Genomic DNA, 24,179 nt, shown 5'->3' with positions numbered 1-24,179 from the left:
CTAACACTCCTCTATATCACTTCAACTTGTCATTTTCTTCCATCAGCATTTACAGCTAGTGCTGCAGAACCTCCTGAAGCCACAACTGAGACTTTTGTATCAGTATTCGTGGCAGAAAATGCAGGTTTTCCACTCCAAAATTCTCCATGCAATCTGCTACAGCATTGTTGCCTTCCATCATCAAAATGAACTCAACAGCAGCTTTCTGGCACCATCTAGCAGCTTGGAGAAGTAGGGGTTCTTTATTGATAATCATTGCATGTTAAGTTGTCAATCTCGCCTTCATTCTTGCTTGATGGGTTTCACTTTTACCAGCATATCCCATGATGCAAGGCGGTAAGTACCCAGATATGAGGTCCTCCTTTTACCAGCTCCTGGTAAGTGATTTACTAATTCGCTAATTTAGCCCCTTTTAGCTTAAAAACCCCTTATTGTTAGTTTTTATTTAGTTTTAATCTGTTTCTGACAGAAATTTGTCTGTCTCTTATTATTTTTTAGTCAGACTTTACCCATCCCATCCCTGTGTGTGTGTGTTTGTAGTTATACCTTTTTGGTATATTTAAATTTAAATTCTTTGATTGGTGTGTGTGTGTGCTTGTGTTACACCATGTCAAATGTCAGAAGATGTCGCCTGGGGCCTCTTCACCTGCAGGACTCCTGTGCTATATGTCATTCTTTCAGCCAGAGAGTCCTGCAGCAGGGGTCTTAAGCCGGAGGGCTCTCCGGCTCCACCTAAGACTGCCAAGTCTTCCAAGGCCCAGGCTTCTGTGTCAAAGCCTGCGGCCTCGGCCCGACTTCTGAGTCGAGATAGCCTTCGCACCGATGGCTATCGGTGCCGATTCTGCATCGACCGCCGGTCGGCTCCCTCTCGGCTCCGACCACCATGTGGCATGTCGGCCCATCGGGCGCTCCGACACCGTACTTTTGTGGCACAGGTTCAATAGTTTCATCGGTTCTCTCCTTCCTTGGAGCCCGCTTCACCTCTCCTCTCGGAGCCGATCTTCAAGGTCATCCAGGCTGGACCATGACTTAGAGAGAGTGGTCAGTAGATTACTTAAGTCACAGGCACTGGCCCAAATGTTACATAGTCATTGGTCCACACCCGTTACAGTTCCTCCTTCAACTCTACCCCAGAGCTTGGAGTTGGAGTCTTTCTGTCCCTTCAGCCTCTACTCTTATCTCCTCTTGAGACCTTCCTTAGAGGTTCCATGGTCTCCTCACATCTGCCTCGGAGACTTCCCTTCGGTGGTCCCTGGAGTTCCTAGCTCGGAACGGGTTCTCTCGGACCTGCCTGGGAGGGAGGTGATGAAGAGTGTGCTGGCCACTGGTATCAGCCAGCAGTCTGTTCCCTTAGCTCCTCCCTCTATAGTGCCTGTTGACATCTCTGCCACTTCTCTTGCTACAGCACCCAGAGATCCTCCCTCAAGGATTCTCCTGATGTTTCAGGAGATCCTGGTAGGAAGAGGACTTGTAAGAGGAAACACATAGACTCCAGTCTATCACTTCAGATACTGACTTTGATGAGTCAGAGGGATCCCCAAGATCCCTCTGAGGATGTCTCCTTCTCAGACATCCTAGAACTCCTTAGACAGAGGGAAACTGGCCCACCAATAATCCCTCTGAGGATGAGTCAGTATACCTAGAGGCTCCACCTCCTGGGTGTCTCCGCCTCGACCCCTTATGCAGGTTATTGCCCTGCTCCTGACTCTGTAGAGCCAGTCCCTAGGAGGCCTTCAAAATTTATCACTGCCCCTGTGACAAGCAATTCCTCACTAAGGGTGTCGGCTGCTGCCACCAAGAAGCAGATCCTTCCGTCCCGCCCATCCTCCTAATAAGGACTCTAGGACCATGGATAGTGGCGTGTAAGCGGATGTTTTCCTCAGTGCAGGGGCTCAAGAAAAATTGCTATCATATGCTGCTGATGGAGTAAGCCGCAGGTACAGGTGTGGCTCTTAGACGCCAAGCCTGGATGCGGCTATGTGACTTTGCAGATCCCTTTAAGGTGTCCTTCACAAATTCTCCCTTTGATGGGTCAGCTTTGTTTGGCCCTCAGGTGAAGGAAACTTTGACCAGGTGTGAGCAGGACGGCAAGACTCTTTCTGCTGTAGGAGTCCGTTTTCCACAAAGGACAGAAAGGTGGCAAATAGAGGCAGAGGGGTAACAACAACAGGGCCCGCCTAGAGGCAGAGGGGTCCAAAGACAAGCCCTTTCAGCATTCCTGAGATGCTGTCCCTCCTATCACTGTACCCAGAAGCCAAGACAGATGGGTACAGTCGATCATATCAAGTCCTTTCCCTCAAATTCCCTTCCAGATGTACCACAAATTGCAGAGTTAGAAGTCTCAAAACTACTGCAAAAGAGCCATTCAGCCAGTTACAACAGACCATTCAGAATATTGATCTCAGCAGACTCAACAAGTCTGTGAGGAAGACAAGATTCGAATGGTCACTCTTCAGTCAATTCTGCCCTTCTTACAGAAGGACAACTGAGATTTCTCCGCCGGCTGGGGTCCAGTCATTTCCAGTTCAGAGCCCTGCCCTTTGGTCTCACTACAGCCCCAGAGTGTTCACCAAATGCATGGCAGTGGTCACGGCTCACCTGAGACCAAAGGATTCCAGGTGTTTCCGATCTCGACGACTGGCTCCTGTCAGCCACCACCAGGCATCAGCTTATTCAAGCCAGGGATTACACAATAAGTCTTTGTTCTCATTTGGGCATCTCGATCAACTTGAAAAGTCATCTGCCAGTCTATTACTTTCATAAACTTAAACACTGTTCGGATGTCAGCTACCCTTACAGATCAAAGAGTTTCAGACATTCAGAGTCATGTCAGGATCATTCTGGCCAACAAGAAAGTACAGGCCAGAATGATTCTACATGCGCCTTCTTCAGTGGATGTTGGATGCCTCCTGATCGGGTGGGGGTCATTATCAGGGCAGGATGGTTCATGGGGGCAGCCGCCGTCGAGTACCATCTGCACATAAATGTCCTGGAGATGAGAGCAGTGCTTTTAACGCTTGCAAGCCCCTCGACGACTTCTTTCCGTAGGGACAATTGCAGTCCACACAGACAACATGTGTCCTACCCTGTGTCGAGAAGCACTCTTACTGTAGACTATGGCAATGGAATGGGGTCGTCCATTGTACATCTTTTGCTACTCCCCACCCCAAACAGTTATCCAGAAAGCTACCGCTTTGAGAGCCAAATTGATTCTCATTGTTTGGTTCCTCCTCCATCATCACCTTTTGGTGCAGCCGTGGCATCTGGACCCAGTGCCAGATCTTCTGATTCACCAATCCGTCCAGCTGCACGGTCTATCCCTTCTCTCAACCTCACAGCATGGTTGCTCCACTTCCTTCGTTAGAGACATCATAGTACAGTTAAAATCCTCTACCAGGAGGATTTATACAAGCAAATGGAAGCTTTCTCTTATTGGGCTTCTTCTTCCACAGTCAGAGTTCAATTGGCTGCTATCTCCAACTTTCATGTCGGGATCGCAGATCATAATATTATGTCCCATAGGCTCTGCAGGGCCTTCTTGAAAGGAATTTTCCTACTAAAGCCTCCAATCAGGAATCCTCCTCCTCAGTGGGATCTAAATTTAGTGCTGACATCCTTGATTCTTCCCCTTCGAGCCAGCTGTTTCTTGTTCCCTGAAATTTCTTTCTTGGAAAACTTTATTCAGGGTGTCTGAACTTCATGCTCTATCGTATTTGGTTTTTCACAAAGACAGAGTATCTTTGAGAACTAATCCGACCTTTTAATTTGAATCAATCCATTGATCTCCTGTATTTTTCCCAAACTATTCAGACAGAGCTGAACAAAACTACATTATCTTGATGTCCACCGTCAACTTAGATATTATTTGGACAGAACAAAAAATTTAGAAAATCTGATCAACTTTTTGTTTCCTATGGATAATAAAAAGGCCTTCCTGTTTCTAAAGTGACCTTGTCCAGTCATCTCTGAAATTTATCTGCTCAGGGAAAACAGCTGTGCTCAAATCACACTTTTGTTTCCCATTACAAATTGGACTTGGCCTCCAGGGACAGAGCCAGTTTTGGCTCTACAGTCCTCAAGAGTCTGTTCCATTGAGCCACCCAGGATAGAGGTGCACAGACCTTGTTATAAGAAATTATTATGCTGAAGACCATTCAGACCTGGTCCTTCTTCCATCCTGTAAGTTTCCTTTGGGAAGTGTTTTATGCTTGGTGCTATTGCCCTTTGTCATCAAACGAGATCTGGGTACTTACCGCCTTGCATCATGGGATATGGGGCTGCCTCGAGCTGGTAAAAGTGACTCTTAGCAAGCCGAAGTCGGAGCCGAGGGATCGGCTCCGAACCCATCAAGCAAGAAAGAAGGCGAGAGAAGACAACTAACATGGAACGTTATGGTAGGTACATAACTTCTTATTATATGCATTATTTACATAACTGATATTATATATACCCCACTCTAGGCCACCAATCAGGCTGTCTTCCTGACAGTCTAAGTGACCACCAAGCAACATACTTAGTTAGGAACCGTTTCCCCCAAGCAAATCAACCCATTCTCAGAGTTGTACGTAACAAAAAACATTTTAGAGCTCAAGACCTAATTAATTCACTAAAATACTGTAACTGGACTCCCCTAAAACAACTATCACTAGATGAAGCCGTAGAACATTTTTAACTCTACCTTCCTAAAACTCCTAGACTCCCATGCACCATCCAGAGCCACTAGAAACAAAACCAACCATGCCCCATGGCTATCGAAAGATACTAGGTACATAATGAAAGAAAGAGACAAAGCCTGGTCCCAGTTTCACAAACACAAAACATCTGCCCTGAAACAGAAATACCCCAAGCTCCATAACAGAGCCAAAAGACTAATTAAACTTGACAAAACTAACTACTATAAAAACATGCAGGACAAACGCATCAACAACCCCCAAAAATTCTGGACCTCAATAAATAACCTACTACACCCTGGAAAACCTACCACCTCTTCCCCAGTATTACCAAATAACTATGACAACATCCCCACCCAATTTAACAAATACTTCACTGAAACAATCCAAGCCCTGGCTAACACCCAAAACACTTCTTCCAACCTCTCAACTACAGTAACCCCCAGTTTTTCCCTGAACCCAGTCCCCACTAAAATGATTGCCAAACTCCTCAAACAACTCAAACCAACCACATTAGCAGCTGGCAACTACCTGCTGATTTACTACAGATTACAGCAGAGGCTATAGCCTATCCCATGTACATCCTCATAAACAGATCAATAACAGAATGTAAAGTACCCCACTCTTGGAAAATATCTCACATCATACCATTGCACAAAGGGGGTCAAATAGGGACAGATTTATTTGCTCTAAAAATCTGGACAAAGCCAAAAATGATGGGGGGACAAATAGGGACAGATTTTAAATATTGCTCTTACAAACTTAGAAACTGTTGATAGAATAATAGGTTTTGCATTAGCATGAATTATCTGAAGGATGTGGAGTCTTAAACTCAAGTATTTGTCATTATTTAATTACTTCAATCCTCAACTATTGGCCAGAAAAGTACAGATTTTAGGAGGAACACACCAAAAATGTGAGGCAAAAATCTGGACATTCTGTGAAAATCTGTACAGTTGAGAAGTCTGAATCACACACACAGTCACTTCCTCATTCATACCTGCATTCACTCACACATCATTCTCACTCTCCCGATCTTATTCATACATTCCTCCCACTCTTTCGATCTCACACACACACACAGCCACTTTCTTATTCATTCACACACACACACACACACACACACACACACACACACTTCTTCATTCATTCATTCATTCCTGCATTCACTCACACTTGCCGCAAACTAATAAGCTTAACTGCAAAATAAACCACGAACTGTTTGCAGTTTATTTTGCAACTAAGCTTATTAGTTTGCGGCGCCCCTGTGAGGAAGCCACGGCTTCCCAGGGCACCGCAGCGCACACTTTGGGAACCCCTAAAATATGCACACCGCGGGCGCCTTGGGAAAACCTGGATTCAGCAAGGGAGCCGAGAATCGAAAAAGTTTGGGAACCACTGTTCTAGCAATTTTCTTCACTTTATCTTCTTGTAATATCCATATTCCAGTATATCCATGTTTATATGCTCTACCTTTTCCAGACCTTTCAACATTTTATTTTTTTTTACATATTTCCTCCTATAACATCTTTCTCTAATACTTTTCAAAAAACGTGTTCTGTTTTTTCAAGTTCCCTACAGTGAATGCATATACTTTCTTGTTTTCTTTTATAGGGCATGTTAGCCTTAACAGGTAGTTTACCTGTTGATAATCTCCCCAGATAATCTTTGCATTCATATATGTTTGCACCACATGAATCTCATTTTAATAGCTTTCTTCTTTTTAACTTCAACGTTAGTTAATAGACAGGAGAACAAGCTTATTTTGAAAGCCCTCCTTCCTTCCTCTGCTTCACCTTCCACTTCAAGAGCTCAGTCCCCCTCTAAGAAGCACAAGGAATACAAGCGTTCCCTGAGTAGATCCCACCAAGCTGGGGAACTGCCTCTGAAGTTATCTAAAACTTTGGATCCGAATAGCTCGGCTCCAGTCATTATACAGTTTTCCCCTCAACACTGGTCTTGCAGTTTCTCTCCCAAGCTGGTTGCCTTGAGGCCAGTCTTCTATTCTACAGACTCCCAGACCAGTCTCCAGACCACCATCTGTGGCTTCGTCTGTTAGGTCTTCTGCCAGCCTGTCTGAAGCAGAGGTAGACAGTATAATGGAGAAGTTTCTCAAGGCACAAGTCCAGCTGGAGATCTTGCCCACTCCATCCCCCACTGGATCTGTGAACCGCATCCCTGTCTTTCCTCCGATATCTCCTTCTCCAATCCGACCTCTGGGTTTGGAGTTATGTGGCCCAAAGATACCTGGATTCGAGATGTCAGAGCCGACAGGTATTATTAACTCAACTGAGATGGTTTCCCTGACTTGCCTGGCTCCGACCATTTCAGAGCAGAGTGGTTCTCAGAGCTGTAGCTTCGGCATCTGGTCCAACAAGTTGATGCCAGCTTTAGGCACTGTCTCTTCTCTTTGGGGTTTTGGCACTTGAACTCCTCACTCGGATCTGGGGGTGGTGAGGATTCATGGAGCTTCCCCTTTGACAGCTGCAGCTCTAGTGAGGTTGCCATCGATATCTCAAGTTCCCTCAGCATTTCAGATGGTGGAGAGGGTTCTCTCTTCACCCAGAAGAGCCTCGATTCTTCTTTCTTCAGAACCCGGGCTCCTCTCAGCAGATTTTATGCCTGGGGTATCTGTTCTGTCACCTGCGGGACAGGCTACTCAGAAAAACTTCCAGACTGCTTCCTGTATGGAACATCCCAAGTTTTCTGACACCTCCCCAGAGCACCCCACCGAGGAAGCATCAGTGCAAAAGGATGCACTTGGATTGCCCTTTGGAGTCCCTCACTGAGGAAAGCGAAATTAATGAAGGAGAATGGTCCCCTAGATCACCACCTGAAGATGTCTGCTTTGGGGACATCATGGAGATCCTTCTCCGAAAAGGTTGTTGATCTGCCCAAACTCCACAATGCTTCTGTTTGGTCCAGCTGTCAAAGACACACTCTCCCAAAATAAAAAAAATGGAAAGACCGTGTCTGCCATCGGAATCCACTTTCTACCCCACAGCAGAACATTTCGAGGAACCAGAGTGGAAGTAAAAAGTTGTGGTTCTGAAGATCTCAAGGTCCTTTCCAGGATTCACAGGGAGACCTTTCCTCCAGAGGCAGAGGGGGCAATGGTTCTAGTGGCAGATGCTGCCTTCATGGCAGAAGGAGGTCCAATGAGTCAAAGATTTTTGAGATACCTTCTCGGACAGGCCCAATCAACAATCCTGTAGGATTGCCCTGACTATTCATCTCTGGAGGCAGTTGGGGGATGTTTGTCTTTACACCCAACAGCCTGGAAAGCCATCACAAGCGATCATTGGGTGTTAAAAATTATATCTGGAGGTTATTTCATACCATTTTTTAAAAATCTCTCTCCAGTCAAGAACCAAGAGTCAAAGGGAGGCTGCATCCTTAGAAATTTCAAAGCTGCTCACAAAGAGTCATCCAAATTGTCCCCCTAGACCAACTTGGATTAGGCATCTACTCCAGATTCTTTTTAGTTCCCAAAAAAATAGCAGACCTCAGGCCCATTTTGAACATTATAACCTTCAACAAGTCTGTAGCCAATTCAAAGTTCTGAATGGTCACGATTCAGTCTGTTTTGTTCTTCTTGCAAAAAGATGACTGGATGTGCTCTATAGATCTTCAGGGCATGTACTATCACATAAAGATGAACAGACGCTCCAGAAGCTTCCTCTGCTTCTGTCTGAAAGCCAATCACTACTAGTTCAGAGTACTCCCTTTTGGTCTCACCACAGCTCCCAGGGTGTTCACCAAATGCATGGTAGTAGTGGCAGCTCACCTGAGACTGCAAGGATTTCATGTGTTTCCCTATTTGGGCAATTGGCTCCTAACTGCTCCCATCAGGCATCGGCTTCTACAAGCCAGAGACTAACTGTTCCAACTAGCCTCAACCTTGGACATCTCCATTAGTTTCAAAATGTCTCTCTTTCAACAAGTACAGATAATAGATTTCATCAGACCCTGTCTGGACACCACTCGTTCTGTAGCTCTTCTACCTTCAGACAATCTCTACCTTAAGAATCCATATCAAGCAAATCTGGGATATTCCAGCAAGTCTTGTTCTAAGAGCCTTGGGGTCCATGGCTGCCACAATTACTCTCGTCCCAATAGCACACCTTCCTATGAGAACACTTCAGTGGACCTTAGCGGTCCATGGTCTTTTCTTTAGTACCCACTGAATCACCAATCAGAATCTCTCGAGCATGCATACAGTCTCTTCTCTGGTGGCTCCAATTGGAGGACCTCGAACAGGGTCAACCGTTCATCCTTCCTCCCCCAAAATGCCACAGTGACCACGGACGCTTTCCAGTTTGGGTGTGGGGAGCATTATGTGGGGCAGAGAGTCCAAAAAACGTGGTACCCTCTAGAGACCAGTTTGCACATAAACGTCCTGGAGATGAGTGGTGCTTCTTGCTTTGCAAGCCCTTCAATCCTCTCTGCCTACAGGAACCATTGCATTTCAGACAGACAACATGTGAGTGAACTGGTTAAACAACAAATAGGGAGGAACAAAGTCATATCCTTGTTTGCTCTAGCACTAGATAGATCCCTGCTGAATCTAGCTTTGTTTATATGCTTGTTTGTTTGTTTGCTTGTTATTTCCTGGAAGCTAATTCCACCTAATAACGCAACTTCAGCGCTTCTGTGGATCACTAGTGATATTTGTTTTTATTATTGTCAAGTCAGTTGTCCAATCTCATGTCGCCAGGGTCAGTGTCAGTTCTCTCTCAAGGCAATGTTGAAACTGCCTCATGTACATTGACATGCCTCTCCTCCTCCTCCAACACCACACTCTTACTCCCACTTGTAGCTCTCTCAAACTGGACACTGAGGAGGCTGAGCTCCAAACACAAGGCTTGCAACTGGGGACTTAAGGGAGACCACAGGCAGCCTCACACAAAACCACACCTCACATAATAAAACACCTCCACACACAAAAACACAACACAAACAAAAGACATAATACCACAGACAAGCAAACAGGCTTGGAGTAAAAATTTTACCTAGGCAGCACACACAACACCAACAACCCAAACAACAGCAGACACCCCAACACCAACACACATACACCAAGAAACCCCACAGCAAAGCATAAACAGCCCAAGCAATACTCCCAAAAACATCACACACACCGTCCACTCACCTAGAAGTCAGACACAGACTGGGTCACCAGGCAGCTAGCTGAACAGGGCTAGAATCCGCCACGCATCGAACAAGGAGAGACTCAGCCCAGCTAACAGCAGGGTACAAAAGGGCACATATGATACAGCTGAAGTCATGTGAATGCTGGTGCCAATCTTGAGACAGACTACGCGAAAGAGATGACATGGAGCTACAGAGGAGGATACCAGGCAGTAATGAGTATACCCCAGGCACCTACCCCTCCCCCCATGTATCCTTCCTTCACCAAGATGCCACAAACAGATCAGCTATATTAAGAGGTGAATTGTCTTAATGAAATAATCATTGTCTCATCCAAAGTCTGTCTGCTGCTAATGACGCCTGATGAGCCGCGCTTTGACAACGCAGGGCGGCTTGCACACACACCCCCTGGGGCGGATATTGGCTAAGGCCTTTCCACTGGCCTAGGCTCTTTTTTGACAGGCTCAAATTTCCTAAACCTACCACCCTAGAAATCAAAAATGGAAGAAAGGGAAGAGGGTATGGCTGCCAATCTCAAGAAGTTGCAAAATGCACCACCGATGCTTTTTCTTCTCAGTATGGAGTATGGAGAACATCGATGTCTGTTGGTTCAAGGAACCCAGGAGCAGAGCACACAGCACTCACCCGGCACTATTAGCATTACCTGCGGCCCCAAAACCCCCCCAAACCACACCAAAGGAGGACCAGGAGGGTAGTATACATACCTCCAGACCCACACTTCCAGGTGGGTGGCAATGAACGAAAACCATCATCCAGGTGCAACTAACCAACAAAACTGCTCTGCTACAAATGCTACAGGCCACCCTCTCAAACTCAGGAACCCCACACCACACCCAGCCTGAAGACACTGGTATAAATGTATCTCCTCAAACACCATCATATTTGGTGGCTTTACACTCACCAAACAGAATAGAGAACATTACTTAAGCCCTAACAACTCTAGCCCAACGTCTCCTGGAGTTCATAATTAAATGCATGGGAACAGTAGTCACTGTTCCCACGTAGAGAGGAAAATATACTAGATCTCATTGTCACAGAATGAGTATAAGTATATCCCCACAGATCTGATCATAAACTAATCTCACTGAACAAACATCCCCCACCCCAACCCCAAACAAACAAAGAAGAGAGTGAAGAAAGCAAACTTCAACACACTCAAGACTGGTGTGTGGTATCCTAGAGGCCCCTGAGCCAGAGGAACCACAAAACCACAACTGGAAGCCCTTACAAATGCCTTCTATGAACACCTCCAGGACTGCATGGATCAGGACTCTTTCCGCCCAGTCTGGTCAGTCTGGTGGACTGACAAACTTTAAACTAAGAGGAGAGAGGAGATTACATGATATGAACAAAATCAAAAAAATAAAAAGTCACCCTGATCATTATTAGTAAAAAACTCATAAAATCAACTAAGGCCAATTTTGAGAGAAAATTGCTATGGATTCAAGGACAAATCATAAGGCCTTTTTCAGCTATATTTGGGAACCTGGGTGACTCCCAGATATGCCTAGAAATTAGTCAAAATGATACAAAAACCGGGTGTCCCCGGCTGTGTGCTACACGAGCTAAAATGAGGAATTAACAGGGGGGGAGACAGTGGACACAGGGCCCTTTTTTTTGACACTCACATTGCTAAAGTGGTTAGAAAGACCTTCTACATTGCCCACAGCATGCCCCCCCGGGATGTATATCTCACCCGACATCTGCAGCAATTGGAGAGACCCCAAAGTTCCTCACAAAAAAATAAAAAGGACTCCAAAGCCCTTGCATCGAGAGGTCATAAGTTTGTGGCAGTTTGGCGATCACTTCCAACCATTTTCTGGTAGCAGTGCACATTCCGGGGAAGTTAAACATCCTGGTGGACAGGCTCAGCAGAACCATTCTGGTGCCTCACAAGTGGTCTCTAAGTATGTCTGTGGCAAATATGAACAGAAATGGGGTCAACCTTGCTGTGATCTCTTCGTGTCTCCTTCCAACACCAACTGCAGTTAGTTCTTTGCCCTAATCCTTCCTCAGGGACAGTCGCCGAGATGCACTGTAGTCCGTGCTTGTCCCCCCAGTCTGCTGTATGCCTGTACTCCTCTTCCACTCATTCCCAAATTTCTGCAAAAAGCTCAGAGGTTGAAGTGCAGTCTCTCATCCTCATTGTTCCTTTTTGGCTTCAACAAGTATTTGGTCTCACCTGGTTTGTCCACCATGGATTCTGGATCCCTCTCCAGATCTTCTGTCCCACCCATTGGAACACCTCCACCCAGATCTTCTGAAACTGAAATTGCCTGCTTGATTACTTTAGTTCCAGTGACTGCTAGAACTCCCAGACTTTCATCCCCAGTTAGGAAGATTCTGATTGCAACGCACAAACCGTCCACTAGGAAAATATACAATAGCAATGGAAGAGTTTCTCCATTTGGGCTTATCAATACTAGCTGGACCCCTTTATAGCTCCTTTTACTGCTGTCTAAGATTTTCTGGCATCCATTTTTCATAATGAAGATAGCTTCTCTACTGTTAAGGTGCAATTGGCGGCCATTTTCAACTTTCACAGTGGGGAAAATTAATTCTGTTTGGCCTCATCTAAGTTGTGCAAGGCCTTTCTAAACAGTATCTTTCTTCTTCACCCTCCTATTAAGGATCCCGTTCTACCTTGGGACCTTACCTTGGTTTTGTAAGCTCTAGTTTTGCCTCCTTTCAAACCTCCTGCTAAAGTTGATTTAAAGTAACTGTCCTGGAAGACCATCTTCTTAGTAGTTATCTCTTCAGCTAAGAGAGTATTTGAATTACAGGCTCTATCTTGTAAACCACCATATTTAATTTTTCACAAGGACAGAGTTACATTACATACCAGTCCTTCCTTCCTGTCCAAGGTTGCTTCAGAGGCTAATATAAATCAGGTTGTTAATCTCACTATCTTTTTTCCTAATTACCAGAATAAAGGAGAGTATCAACACCATATACTGGACATAGACAGCTGTGTTTTTACTTTGACAGAACAAAACATTTCAGAAAGTTTGATCAGCTTTTCATTTCCTTTTTGAGGACCAAATTGGGAAAACCAGTTTAAAAGGTGACTCTGGCCACCTAGATCCCTAGCTGCATTGCATTGCCTATTCTACTAAGGGCATTTCTTTACCTTGTTGGATTAAAGCCCATTCCACTAGGTCTGTGTCCACTTCAGCCTTTTGGTCTAAACGTCCCATTGATGAGATTTGTGCAGCTGCTACATGGTCAGACCCTCATACCTTTATATCTCATTACAAGTTGGACATTATCCCCAGGAACAAGGCAGCCTTTGTTTCTGCTGTGTTCCAGAATATCCTTTCATGAGGGCCTACAAGTTTTTCTTTATGTTCCACAGGTTAAAGAACAAATGAAAGCAACAACTTCAGATAAAGAAGTTATGCACATACTATAACGTTCCATCTGAGTTGTTCCCTTTCATTTGTTCATCAACCTTCCCTCCCTCCATCCCCCTACCTTTTTTTGTAGGACCTAGCAGATATGTTCATAGGTAGGTACTAGGGTATCGGCCCAAGGGCCTAAGTAAGCCTATGTTCCCTGGTTTACGCCACCCAAGAAAGTTATTTTCCTGTGCCCCTGTTGAGCAGAGCCACCAAAGTGATCCCCGGGGTGTATTTCCTATTTCCCATCCACTTAGCAAGATTTTTCTTGAAGAGTACTAATGAGGAACATTGCTTGACATAGATGGGTAGCTTGTTCCAGAGTATGGGAAGTCTCTAGGACAGGAATCTATCCCTCCAGCATGTCCTGTTTATTGTGGTGACAAGGTTTATGTTCCTGGAGTGTGCAGCTCGGAAGGATTGGGATTTCTTTAGATGTAGCATGTCCAACAGCTTGGGGTTTGACATAGCTTTATATGTTAGGCAGAGATCACCTCGCAATAGACGATATGCTACGGAGTAAAGCTGAAGTTTCTTGAGACAGTCAGTGTACGGCATCTGTTTGGGGCCAGTAATCCTCTTTGTGAGGTACTTCTGTGGCATTTCCAGCTGCTGCAGATGTCTTGTGAGGTACATTCCAAAAGGGGCATTGTACTCTATAATGGGTCTAATGAGTGTCGAGTAGAGGGGAACAATGATCTCTTTTTTTCCTAGATGAGAACCCTTTTGTGATGAGTTGTGCCACGTAAAAAGATTTCCTGACTACTGTGGTGATGTTATTATCAAAGGAGACTACTGTCCACCTGGGTCCCCAAGTCTCTTATCACACATTCGGCATTAAGTAGACTGCTGCCTATGTGGTAGTTCATGGGTACAGACTGAGTTTTTACCAAAGAGGATGACGATGCACATTTTGGCATTGAGCTTGAGGCCATGGCTCTGACACCAGACATCTGTCTCAGTGAGGCCCATCTGTAGGATGTCCACATCATTTGGGGACTCAACTATGGCTCTTAGTTTGCAGTCATCTGCGAACTTCGTTAGCCAAAGGCCTTCTGTGTTAGCCTGTACTTCAGAGAAGTAGATACCAAACAGGAGAGGTCCCAGGACTGAACCCTGTGGTACTCCACTTGTCACTGGTTTGAAGCAGATTTGGTATATAGTTTTCTTTCCTTTTTGACCTCCTGAATTACACATTTATGGCTCCCTCTGCCTTCTTTCTTGTGATATATATATATATATATATATATATATATATATATATATATATATTGATTAAGATTCAGATTCTGCATATGCTTGTGCAGCAAACTCGATATGAGGGGATATGGGGAGAGCACAGCAGTATAGGTAGGGGAGGAGCTCCGATTTCAGATCCTAAATGAAAGGCAACAACTCAGATGGAACGTTATGCAAAGTACATAACTTTTTTTTCATCTTGCATGTAGTACTGTTCTTCCTAATTCGACTATTGTGAAATCTAAGATTTTGATACTTTCTTTACATAAACCTATTCCTGAATACCTGTCTTTTCCCATATCCAAATAACTGTTCCACTTCATAGAACTTTAGTTTGTAGTCTTCCTTCTGTCAGAATTCTGGTATCTTCTAATATGATAATATACATGCTCACTGAAGCATACCATTCTAAAATACTTATTTCTTTTAATTTTCTTGATAATATTGATGATGTTTCTATCTCATCCTTTACCTTTTTTTGTTCTCTTTCACAATTATGCTTTAAAATTTCTTTTCCTCTTTTTTTTTTTACCCTTTTCCCTATGGGATTTTTTCTTTCCTGTCAGTTCTTCCCCTTCTCTCTACTTGGGTTTTGCCTCTCTTCTGTTTTGTTTAGCTGTCTGTCATGTAAAGGCTTAGCCTTCTCCACACACATTTTTTTTTTCTTTTTCCATACTTACATTTTTGTCACTTGAACTTGACGTACTTCCTCACGTTTCCGTGGGCCGCCTACACACCTTAAACAGAAAGTAGAATGTGCTATCATCAGTAGTGTCCCAGTATGCTAACAAGCAGAGGAAGTTTCCCCCGGAGTCCTTGCCAGATTTTCTGTAGTCAGTGTGAATACCACCTCTGGTCCCCCCCTAAAAAGTGGCCTGGTGGGAATAAACCAGTCAACAAAATATAAATAAATAAATAAAATCTAAGACTAAAGAACCAGTATTTGTACATCACAATCTGAAGGAGTAATGGTCAAGTTGAAGTGAAACTCAGAGGCATTTGGAATAGAGGAGTTTCTCAGTATACCTGTATGTCTGCTATTTTAGGTAAGTGCAACTTATACAACTGTACTTTACTACTGTAGCACCATTACTCATTTTACAATGACTATTTCGCTGTTACTCCAAATGTGGTGGGCTTGGAAGCTTTTGTCATTTTGTGTTTAATCTAATAGGCAAGTTTGCAGTTTGCTGAACCGTTGTTACTGATTTTTAGTACGTTATCAACCATGTATGATGCAATTTTTAGCACTGATAACACTGGGACAGTGTAGGAGTCCTGATATAGATGCATGTACTTTCCTTCACTTTTATGGTAGATGCTAGTATTTTAGTCTAGAACAAAATGAAGTGCTGACTGCAGCCGTCCGTATTTTTCTTGCAGACATTTCACTTGTATAGAGAGTTCAGAGATGACATACTCATGGAGGCTTTTCAGGAGTGGCAAAAACTTTGCCTGGTAAATCGACGAAGAGGGAATGCTTCCCTGGCGGTGAAAAAAAATCGTGCTCTGCCTTTTGCTCCTATGTCTTACCAGTTATCTCAGAGCTATTATAAGTGAGTAATTTCTTAAAAACTAAGTGAGTTTTCATTGAGTTTTTACTTCTGATTTTTAAGACTTTATTGAAACGTTCGTAAGACATGCTGAAATGACTGTATAAAATGCTTTCACATTCGGGGAGACTTATCTCTTCATAGAGTACTGAGCACATAAGCTTAACACAGTTATTTCACCCTTAACAGAGGCAGGTGATACTGATTACAGCTACAGAATGTGAAGTGTTTTAGAAACAAAAACAGTACACAAAAAAGTATACCATTCACTTCGAGTTTTTTTTTTTTTGGCTGTTGGACTGATGTCTGCTAAATTATGAAAGAATGCAAAGGCTTTTCAGTCCTGTGACATGAATCTGTGTCTTGGTTAATAAAGATGCTAAGAGTCTGTGGTTGGTTTACTATAGATTATGTGAGATTTTCATTAGAATGACTTTAAGGCATCTTCAAGGCGTCAAGGAGTCAGTAAAAGTTAAATGTGTATTACTTTAGCATCTCTTTTTCAAACTTTACAAAAAGACTGATCAGTGGCTCCTTGTGTGAAATTAATCTCTGTGCATTTACATTGGGAATAACTTATTTAGTCTGTTAATGAGGAAGACATTGTATCACCATTTGTGGGCTGGTGAGACTTTAATCCTTTTAGGAGCTCTCTAAATTACTTTGTATTGAAAGTTATGAGTGAACCTCAGAGTAGGATTGAACAAGGCTTTTTCACTCTAACATTTACTCTATCTCACTTTTAACTGCAGTTTTGCTTTTTGTATCAAATACATTTATTGTTTTATCCATATTGAACTGCTGTGTTATGAACTTTTATTTTACATTTTAAACTTTTGGTACTTGAAATTAGATGTCCAAGTTAGTCTCTGCCAAAATAATCCAGGACAGACTGCAGACCTATATTCCTAAGTTTAAGATGGAAAAGGTTAAAGATCAAGTGGGAAGATTCTGAACACACAGGTTTTGGCTCTGTTTTCAGTTAGCTTCAAACAAATACGGCAAGCATTCATGTTACAGCTTTAATTGAATTTAAAGGTAAAATATACAAATAAAACATAGTAGCTGTTTCTCAGAACTGTTGCAGTTGCACACCTGACTAACTCTAAATGTTTGTGCAAGGTGGCTTAATGAAGTCATTTGATTTGTGTGATCATTGTATCTGTGGACCAAGAAAGTTGCATGGGAAATGAAATTCTAAAAATCACTGACTCTAGTTTAGGAAGCCTTCCTGGGTGTTTTGAGGCTACTTAAGTGTCTGACTTCTAACCCCTTACCCACTAAATGACAAACAGTTTCACAGAGTTCAGGCTGCTCACAAATATACCCCTGTTGCATTTCTTGGTATGATGTCCCTGGAATCTGCTAAGGAACTAGATTTGCTCCAGGATGCAGTACTTTCCCAGATGATAATGACGGTAGGTTGCTGTAGAAATGGCAAAAAGATGTATGCTTCGGCATCCCTAGCCTTTAGAGTTCTCATTTGCTAAACCTACATTCTTCATTATGTAAAGCATGTCATCAGGTAACTGTTGGAAAGTTGTGGGGGAGTGCAAGCATAGATTGGGAAAGTTACCCTCCTCCAGCAAATTAAGATTTCACTACAGTTGAGAGAGTTTGGTACGTGGTATAAAATGTGGGTGTGATACAGGATGCAGAAAGACAGATGAAGGTGAGGGAGGTGGCAACAGGTCCTTTCTTCCTGTAGGGAACAGTTGTGAGTGTAACAACATCCTCCTTCCTAAACCCTTTAACCCTCTTACTCTCCTTATCCAGCCAATACAAAAGATAGGAGGCACATTAGCCACTTGATACCAGCAGTGGTACTGTCTAACTACAGACAAATGTGTTTTGAATATTGTATTCAGGGGAGTGCAAACTGTAGTTTTTAAAATCTCAAAAAAGGGAGATCTGGAGTCCCAAAGGTTAAGAACACCTGGCTAAACCTGCCATTTCCATGACAGAGAGAGAGATAAAGACCTAAATAAAAAATAAATCACAAGTAACCAAGTTCAGATAGCAGGTCATGCTCCTATATGGGAGCTGATGGAGGAGGATGTGATTGAGTGGATTTTGCCAGTCCACCCTTTCAGGATGGGGGGAGGCTCATGCCCACCACATGAGTGATAGGTGTTCCACCCTGCATAGCTTTAGCCTAGCAAGCCAATGTTGCTGTTTGCAGGTTACACATTGTAAGCTGTGGATAATTCACTAAGCAGGGGCATGCTTCCCCTTAGGGGATAGCACATAGCAGAGCTTGGAAAAGCAGTGGCAGTGGAGGAGGTTGCTCTGTTAGAGGATAGGGTAGGCTGACCTACAGGACTAGCAGACTGACCTACTCCCTACTATCCGACTCTTGCCATGAACAGATTGGCCAATTGGATCCTGAGTAGGAATGACTGGGCTGTAGAGCTCTTACCAAGTCTTGGGATTCTCAGCTTACTACAGTGGAACAAATGGCCAGTTGTGTGCAGTCAGAGGAGCTGTTGGGCTCAGTCATGCAGGATAGTGGTTTAAAAAAAATTCTGCAACTCATTGGTAGAAGATATGGTAGCCTATGGGACCACAGGACCACAAAAAAGGTATCCCAAGATTGGAAAACAAAAGGCTTTTCATCTAGGATTTTTGTAATACCATGAAAATTTGAAATGTTAACTCTACAGTCATTGATTCCCATGCTAAGACTCCATGCATTCTTGGTAGGATTAAACCTCAAAGATGTCTACCTACATATTCTAACATTCTAAGGATACAGGCAATACCTGAGGTTTGTGGTAGGAGGATTTACTTTCAATTACATAGTTGCCTTTTTCTTTAGCTACTATGTCCAGTATATTCAATGATTGCCTGGACCCAGTGGATAGGGAGATAAGGGCATCTATATTCACCCTATCGGAGAACTGCCTTAACCAAGTCCAGTCCTTAGAAAATGTGCAGAGAAACCAAAACTACACAACAGTTCACCCTCAACCTGCAAAAGTCAAATTTGTGCCCCAGCCAGAAGTCAGTATTCCTAGCAGTTGTAGAAACAAGTGCCTGCAAGGCCTTGAAGCCATTGGAGAAAGTGGAATCCCTGGCTGCATTCTTTCTGAGTATGACATTCAAGACTCATTTGGTTGCCACAAATGTTCTCAACGTTTTAGGGAACACAGCCTCTACCATTCTGATGTTTCCAGTAGGCAGACTTCATATGAGGAATTTAGAGTGGTTCCTGAGGAAAATCTTGTGGCTGCAGTGCCTTTTTCTGGCAACAATGATTCTGGTGTTGCCATGTGTCTGGAAAGAATTGGACTGGTGGGTCAACCCTATACGTAGAAAAGAGGATATGCCCTTAAACCATACCACCCCAGCCAGACCCTTGCATATGCCTGTGATCAGACCTTGGAGGCCTGCACTGTAGATCTCAAAAGATAGAGCACCTAGAATATAGAGGAAAACTAAATGCATGTACATCTGAAGAAAATACAAACAGTCCAGAATGCTGCCAAATCCTTCAAAAGCAGTTTTGGGTGCCAGAGACTTTTGGAATAATCTCAGATCACACAGCCATTATGTCTTGCGCCTAAAAGCAAGGTGAGGGAAGCACATTGTTGCCACTTAAGCGGGTTAGCAATGCAGACCTGGAAGTAGGCCCTTAAATTCAATCTGTTCCTGATAGGAACTTCCATTCCCTGTGAGGAGAATTCAGTTGGAGGTCAGCTGAGCAAGACTTCTCAAGACCTACAGAAGTGAATGCTGCATAGGTAAACTTTTTTTGGATTTGGTAAGCAGGAGGGTTTAACAGAGACAAAACTTTTGCTTTTCCAAGCAAAATGTAACTGAGCAAATTTTGCTGTAGAGCATCCCACAAGAAAGATTCAGCAGTGGATGCCTTCTCCCTAAACTTGAAAGGTCTATTCTTGTTTGCTTTCCCTCCTTCAGGATAATTCAGAAGGTAACAGAGGAGAGGCTAGTAATGATTCTTCTTCATCATCTTCTTTCGGCTATTCCTGTTAGGGGTCGCAACAGTGGATCATCTATTTCCATTTCTTCCTGTCCTCTGCATCTTGCTATGTCACACCAACCACATGCATGTCCTCTCTCAGCACATCCATAAACCTCATCTTAGGTCTTCTACTTTTCCTCTTACCTGGAAACTCCAGCCTTAGCATCCTTTTCCCAATATACCCAGTATCCCTTCTCAGCACATGTCCAAACCAACACAATCTTGCCTCTCTGGCTTTGTCTCCAAACCGTCCAACTTGATCTGACCCTCTTACATACTGATTCCTAATCCTGTACATCACGTCACACCCAATGCAAATCTTAACATCTTTAACTCTGGCACCTCTAGCTCTGACTCCTGCCCTTTAGTCAGGGCCACCGTCTCCAAACCATATAACATAGCTGGTCTCACTACCCTCTTGTAGGTCTTCCCTTTCACTCTTACTGGTATCAGTTTGTCACAAATCATTCCTGACACTCTTCTCCACCCACTCCACCCTGCCTGTACTCTCTTGTTCACCTCCCTTCCGCACTCACCATTATTCTGAACTGTTGATTCCAAGTATTTAAATTAATCTGCCTTCGCCAACTGTACTCTCTGTATCCTGTAGCCTCTCTCTCATTCACACACACATATTCTGTCTTAGTCCTGCTGACCTTTATTCCTTTCCTCTCTAGAGCATATCTCCACCTCTCCAGGGTCTCCTCAACCTGTTCCTTACTCTCACTACAGATCACATTGTCATCGGCACACATCATAGTCCACAGGGACTCCTATCTGATTTAATCTGTCAACTTGGCCTTCACCATTGCAATTAAGAATGGGCTTAGAGCTGATTCTTGAAGTAATTCCACCTCTTCCTTAAATGCATCCGTCACTCCTACTGCAGTCCTCACCACTGTCACACTACCCTCATACATATCCTGTACCACTCTTACATACTTTTCTGCCAGTCCTGACTTCCTCATACAGTACCACAACTCCCCTCTAGGCTCCCTGTCATAGCTTTCTAAGTCCAGAAAGACACAGTGCAACTCCTTCTGACCTTCTGTATACTTCTGCATCAGGACCCTCAGAATAAACATTGCATCTTTAGTGCTCTTACCTGGCATGAAACCATACTGCTGCTCATTAATCATCACCTCCTTTCTTAACCTAGCTTCCATTACTCTTTCCCATAACTTCATGCTGTGACTGATCAGTTTAATCCCTCTGTAGTTACTACAGCTCTGCACGTCACCCTTATTCTTAAACATTGGTACCAAAACACTTCTCCACTCCTCAGGCATCCTCTCACTTTCCAAGATTTCACTAAACAATCTGGTTAAAAACTCCACTGCCTTGTCTCCTAAACACCTCCATGCTTCCACAGGTATGTCATCTGGACCGACAGCCTTTCCATTCTTCATCCTCTTCATAACTGTCCTTACTTCCTCCTTGCTAATCCCCTCCACTTCCTGATTCACTATTCCCACATTATCCAACCTTCTCGCTTTCATTCTGTTCATTTATCAACCTCTCAAAGTACTCTTACCATCTGCTCAACACACTGTCCCCATTTATGAGTACATTTCCCTCATTATCCTTTATCACCCTTACCTGCTGTACATCTTTCCCAGCTCGGTCCCTCTGTCTAGCCAATTGGTACAGGTCCTTTTCTCTCTCCTTTGTGTCCAACCTTTCATACAACTCTTCATGCGCCTTATCCTTAACCTTCGCCACCTCTCTCTTTGCCGTACGGCTCATCTCCTTTTACTCATGTCTACTTTCTTCATCTCTCTGAAAATCCCACTTGTTCACCAGCCTTTTTTTCTAAAAACTCTCTTGTACTTCTTCATTTATTTATTATTTATTTATTTATTTACAATTGTTGACCGGGAGTGTCCAACTGGACGTAGGTCCATTTTCAGCAGAGGTCCGGGGAGAAAAGCTCCACAGTTAAAATAAACAGACAGTAGTTGCATTGGATTACATAGCGATTAACAATATAACATAGCAATTACTTGCAACTTATTTACAGATGAAGAAGATAGTACATCAGTAGACAACTAGAATCTTTATCTGTGAAGTACATAACAGACATTAACAAATGTTACAATAAGAAGTTCCTGCTGTATAATAAGTACTAGGCTTATGAGCTTGCTATAATCAAGGTAGTTAGTGGAGTGGAAAGAAAGGTAGTGGTTGGATGGGGTGGGTTTTTTTTAGAGTGGGAGTTGCAAGGGCATAGCCAGCATGTTTTTAGGTGCGCTTTTAATAAAGTTTTGAAGTGGGTGCATGATCGTATGGAGGTAATTGTGGGTGGGAGGGAGTTCCATAATTTGGCTATGGTGCAAGAGAATAGTGCTTCACCAGCAGAGTTATTGGCTTTAGTGATCTGCAAGTGATTTTTGTTGCTGCATCTTAGTGGTCTGGTGGTGCGATTCATTCCATCACCAGGTCTCCTTGTCCTCCTTCCTCTGTCCAGATGTCACAACAAGCAACTTTCTAGCTGTCTCCCTTACCAGCTCTGCTGTAGTTACCCAGCTGTTTGGTAACTCTTCACTGCCACTCAGTGCCTGTTTTAACTGCTCCAGAACTCCACCTTTCAATTACCCTTTTTCAGCTTCCACCATTTGATCCTTGGCACTGCCCTCATACTCCACCTCCTCTTCTTGATCACCAGTGTTATCCTAGAAGGCCACCATTCTATGCTGCCTAACTATGCTTTCCCTGGGACCAGTTTACAGTCTCCAATCTCCTTCAAACTGGCCGTCCTGCATAGGATATAATCCACCTGTGAGCATCTTCCTCCACTCTTGTATGTCATCCTATGCTCCTCCCTCTTCTTAAAATGTGTATTCACCACAGCCATGTCCATCCTTTTCGCAAAATCCACTACCATCTGACCTTCTGCATTTCCCTCCTTAACACCATACCTACTCATCACTTCCTCATCTCCTCTGTTCCCTTCAACAACATGCCCATTGAAATACGCTCCAGTCACCATTCTCTCACCTTTGGGTACACTCACTACCACTTCATCACACTCTCTCCAAAATTTTTCTTTCTCATCCATCGCACACCCAACTTGAGGAGCATATGCACTAACAACGATGTTCTTCCTGTTTCACTGTTGCAGTCATTACATTAGGGTAATCCTCAGTCGGCCTCAATAACAAAGTCTTGGGTCCTGCGTCGGTTGCTGTCTCCTCTTCCATGATGTCAGGGGTATAAAACATACAGCCAACGCCATTTTATTCAGTCTTTCTTGCCGCACGGTGCCCAAAGCAGAAGCAATTTGCAAGTGCCGGTCGGCTGACTCCTGAAACTTTCGCATTCAAGTTTCAGAACCAAAGTCTTCAACTAAAGCTAAGTACCCTGTTGGGGAAACTTTTTCTTGCTCCTTTCTGATGTCAGTAAAAGTTAATAATTGCATTACTTGTGGGAAGCAAATACCTCATAAGGATTTTCATTTGTACTGTATTCCTTGCCTATGCCCAGATCATAACGTGCCTTGCTGTCAGATTTGTGCTAGATTTAACTAACACACTATTAAGCGTTGGTATATTTTTGCTTCAAAATATTTTGGATCCAGATTTAATTACCCTGAAATATCGTTGGTTAGCAATCCGACTACCGGAGGTCACAAAAAACGCAAAGAAAAAGACAGACTGTCGAGGTCCAAAACCGATGGCGAAGCTTCTCCTAAGCCAGTCGCCGGGACTCAGTGAGGTGCTTTCGCAGCCCCTGATACCCGCTACTTTTGAGTCGCAGGCCTCTATCGAGACCCAAGCAGAGTCCAGTATGCCATGAGATTCTCAGAGTATTGAACCCGCAGATATCTCTCCCTTGGATGGTTCTGGAGCCGTTGAGCAGGCACCGGCTTATGAGGGTGTTTTCAGGCCTCAACATTTTTACATAAAACCAACGCCAACTTCAAAAACAAGATCAAAAACAGTTTCTAAGTCTAAAAAACTGACGCATGAGCCACGTGCTCAGGCCCCTATGCCTAAAAAACAGATGATTAAAATGCCTGAGGACTTAATTACCTTGATCAGGGGTTCCCAACCCCCCCTGCTAAGAGGCCTAGGTAAGACACTGATTATGAATCTTCAGATCAGGTTTCCATTTCTTTTGATTCCTCTTCTGATCAGGAATTTTCTATTCCTCCCTATGAGGA

The 24,179-nt window shown here is 43.7% G+C and overlaps 1 protein-coding gene across 1 annotated transcript in view; it reads left to right on the top strand.

Moving 5' to 3' along the window:
- The window catches only part of GTF3C1 (general transcription factor IIIC subunit 1), a gene marked incomplete in the record, with an annotated part of 1,808,906 nt that overhangs the window by 1,315,536 nt on the left and 469,191 nt on the right, over window positions 1-24,179 (top strand). Inside the window, 1 exon segment of the mRNA XM_044089472.1 lies at window positions 15,863-16,035. Coding sequence (XP_043945407.1) covers window positions 15,863-16,035 — 173 coding nt within the window.

The sequence above is a fragment of the Protopterus annectens genome, chromosome 12.part0 (assembly GCF_019279795.1).
Source record: "Protopterus annectens isolate FY-2018-M chromosome 12.part0, PAN1.0, whole genome shotgun sequence".
In the NCBI taxonomy this organism is placed as follows: Eukaryota; Metazoa; Chordata; order Ceratodontiformes; family Protopteridae; genus Protopterus; species Protopterus annectens.
This window is presented reverse-complemented; position numbering and strand designations above follow the sequence as displayed.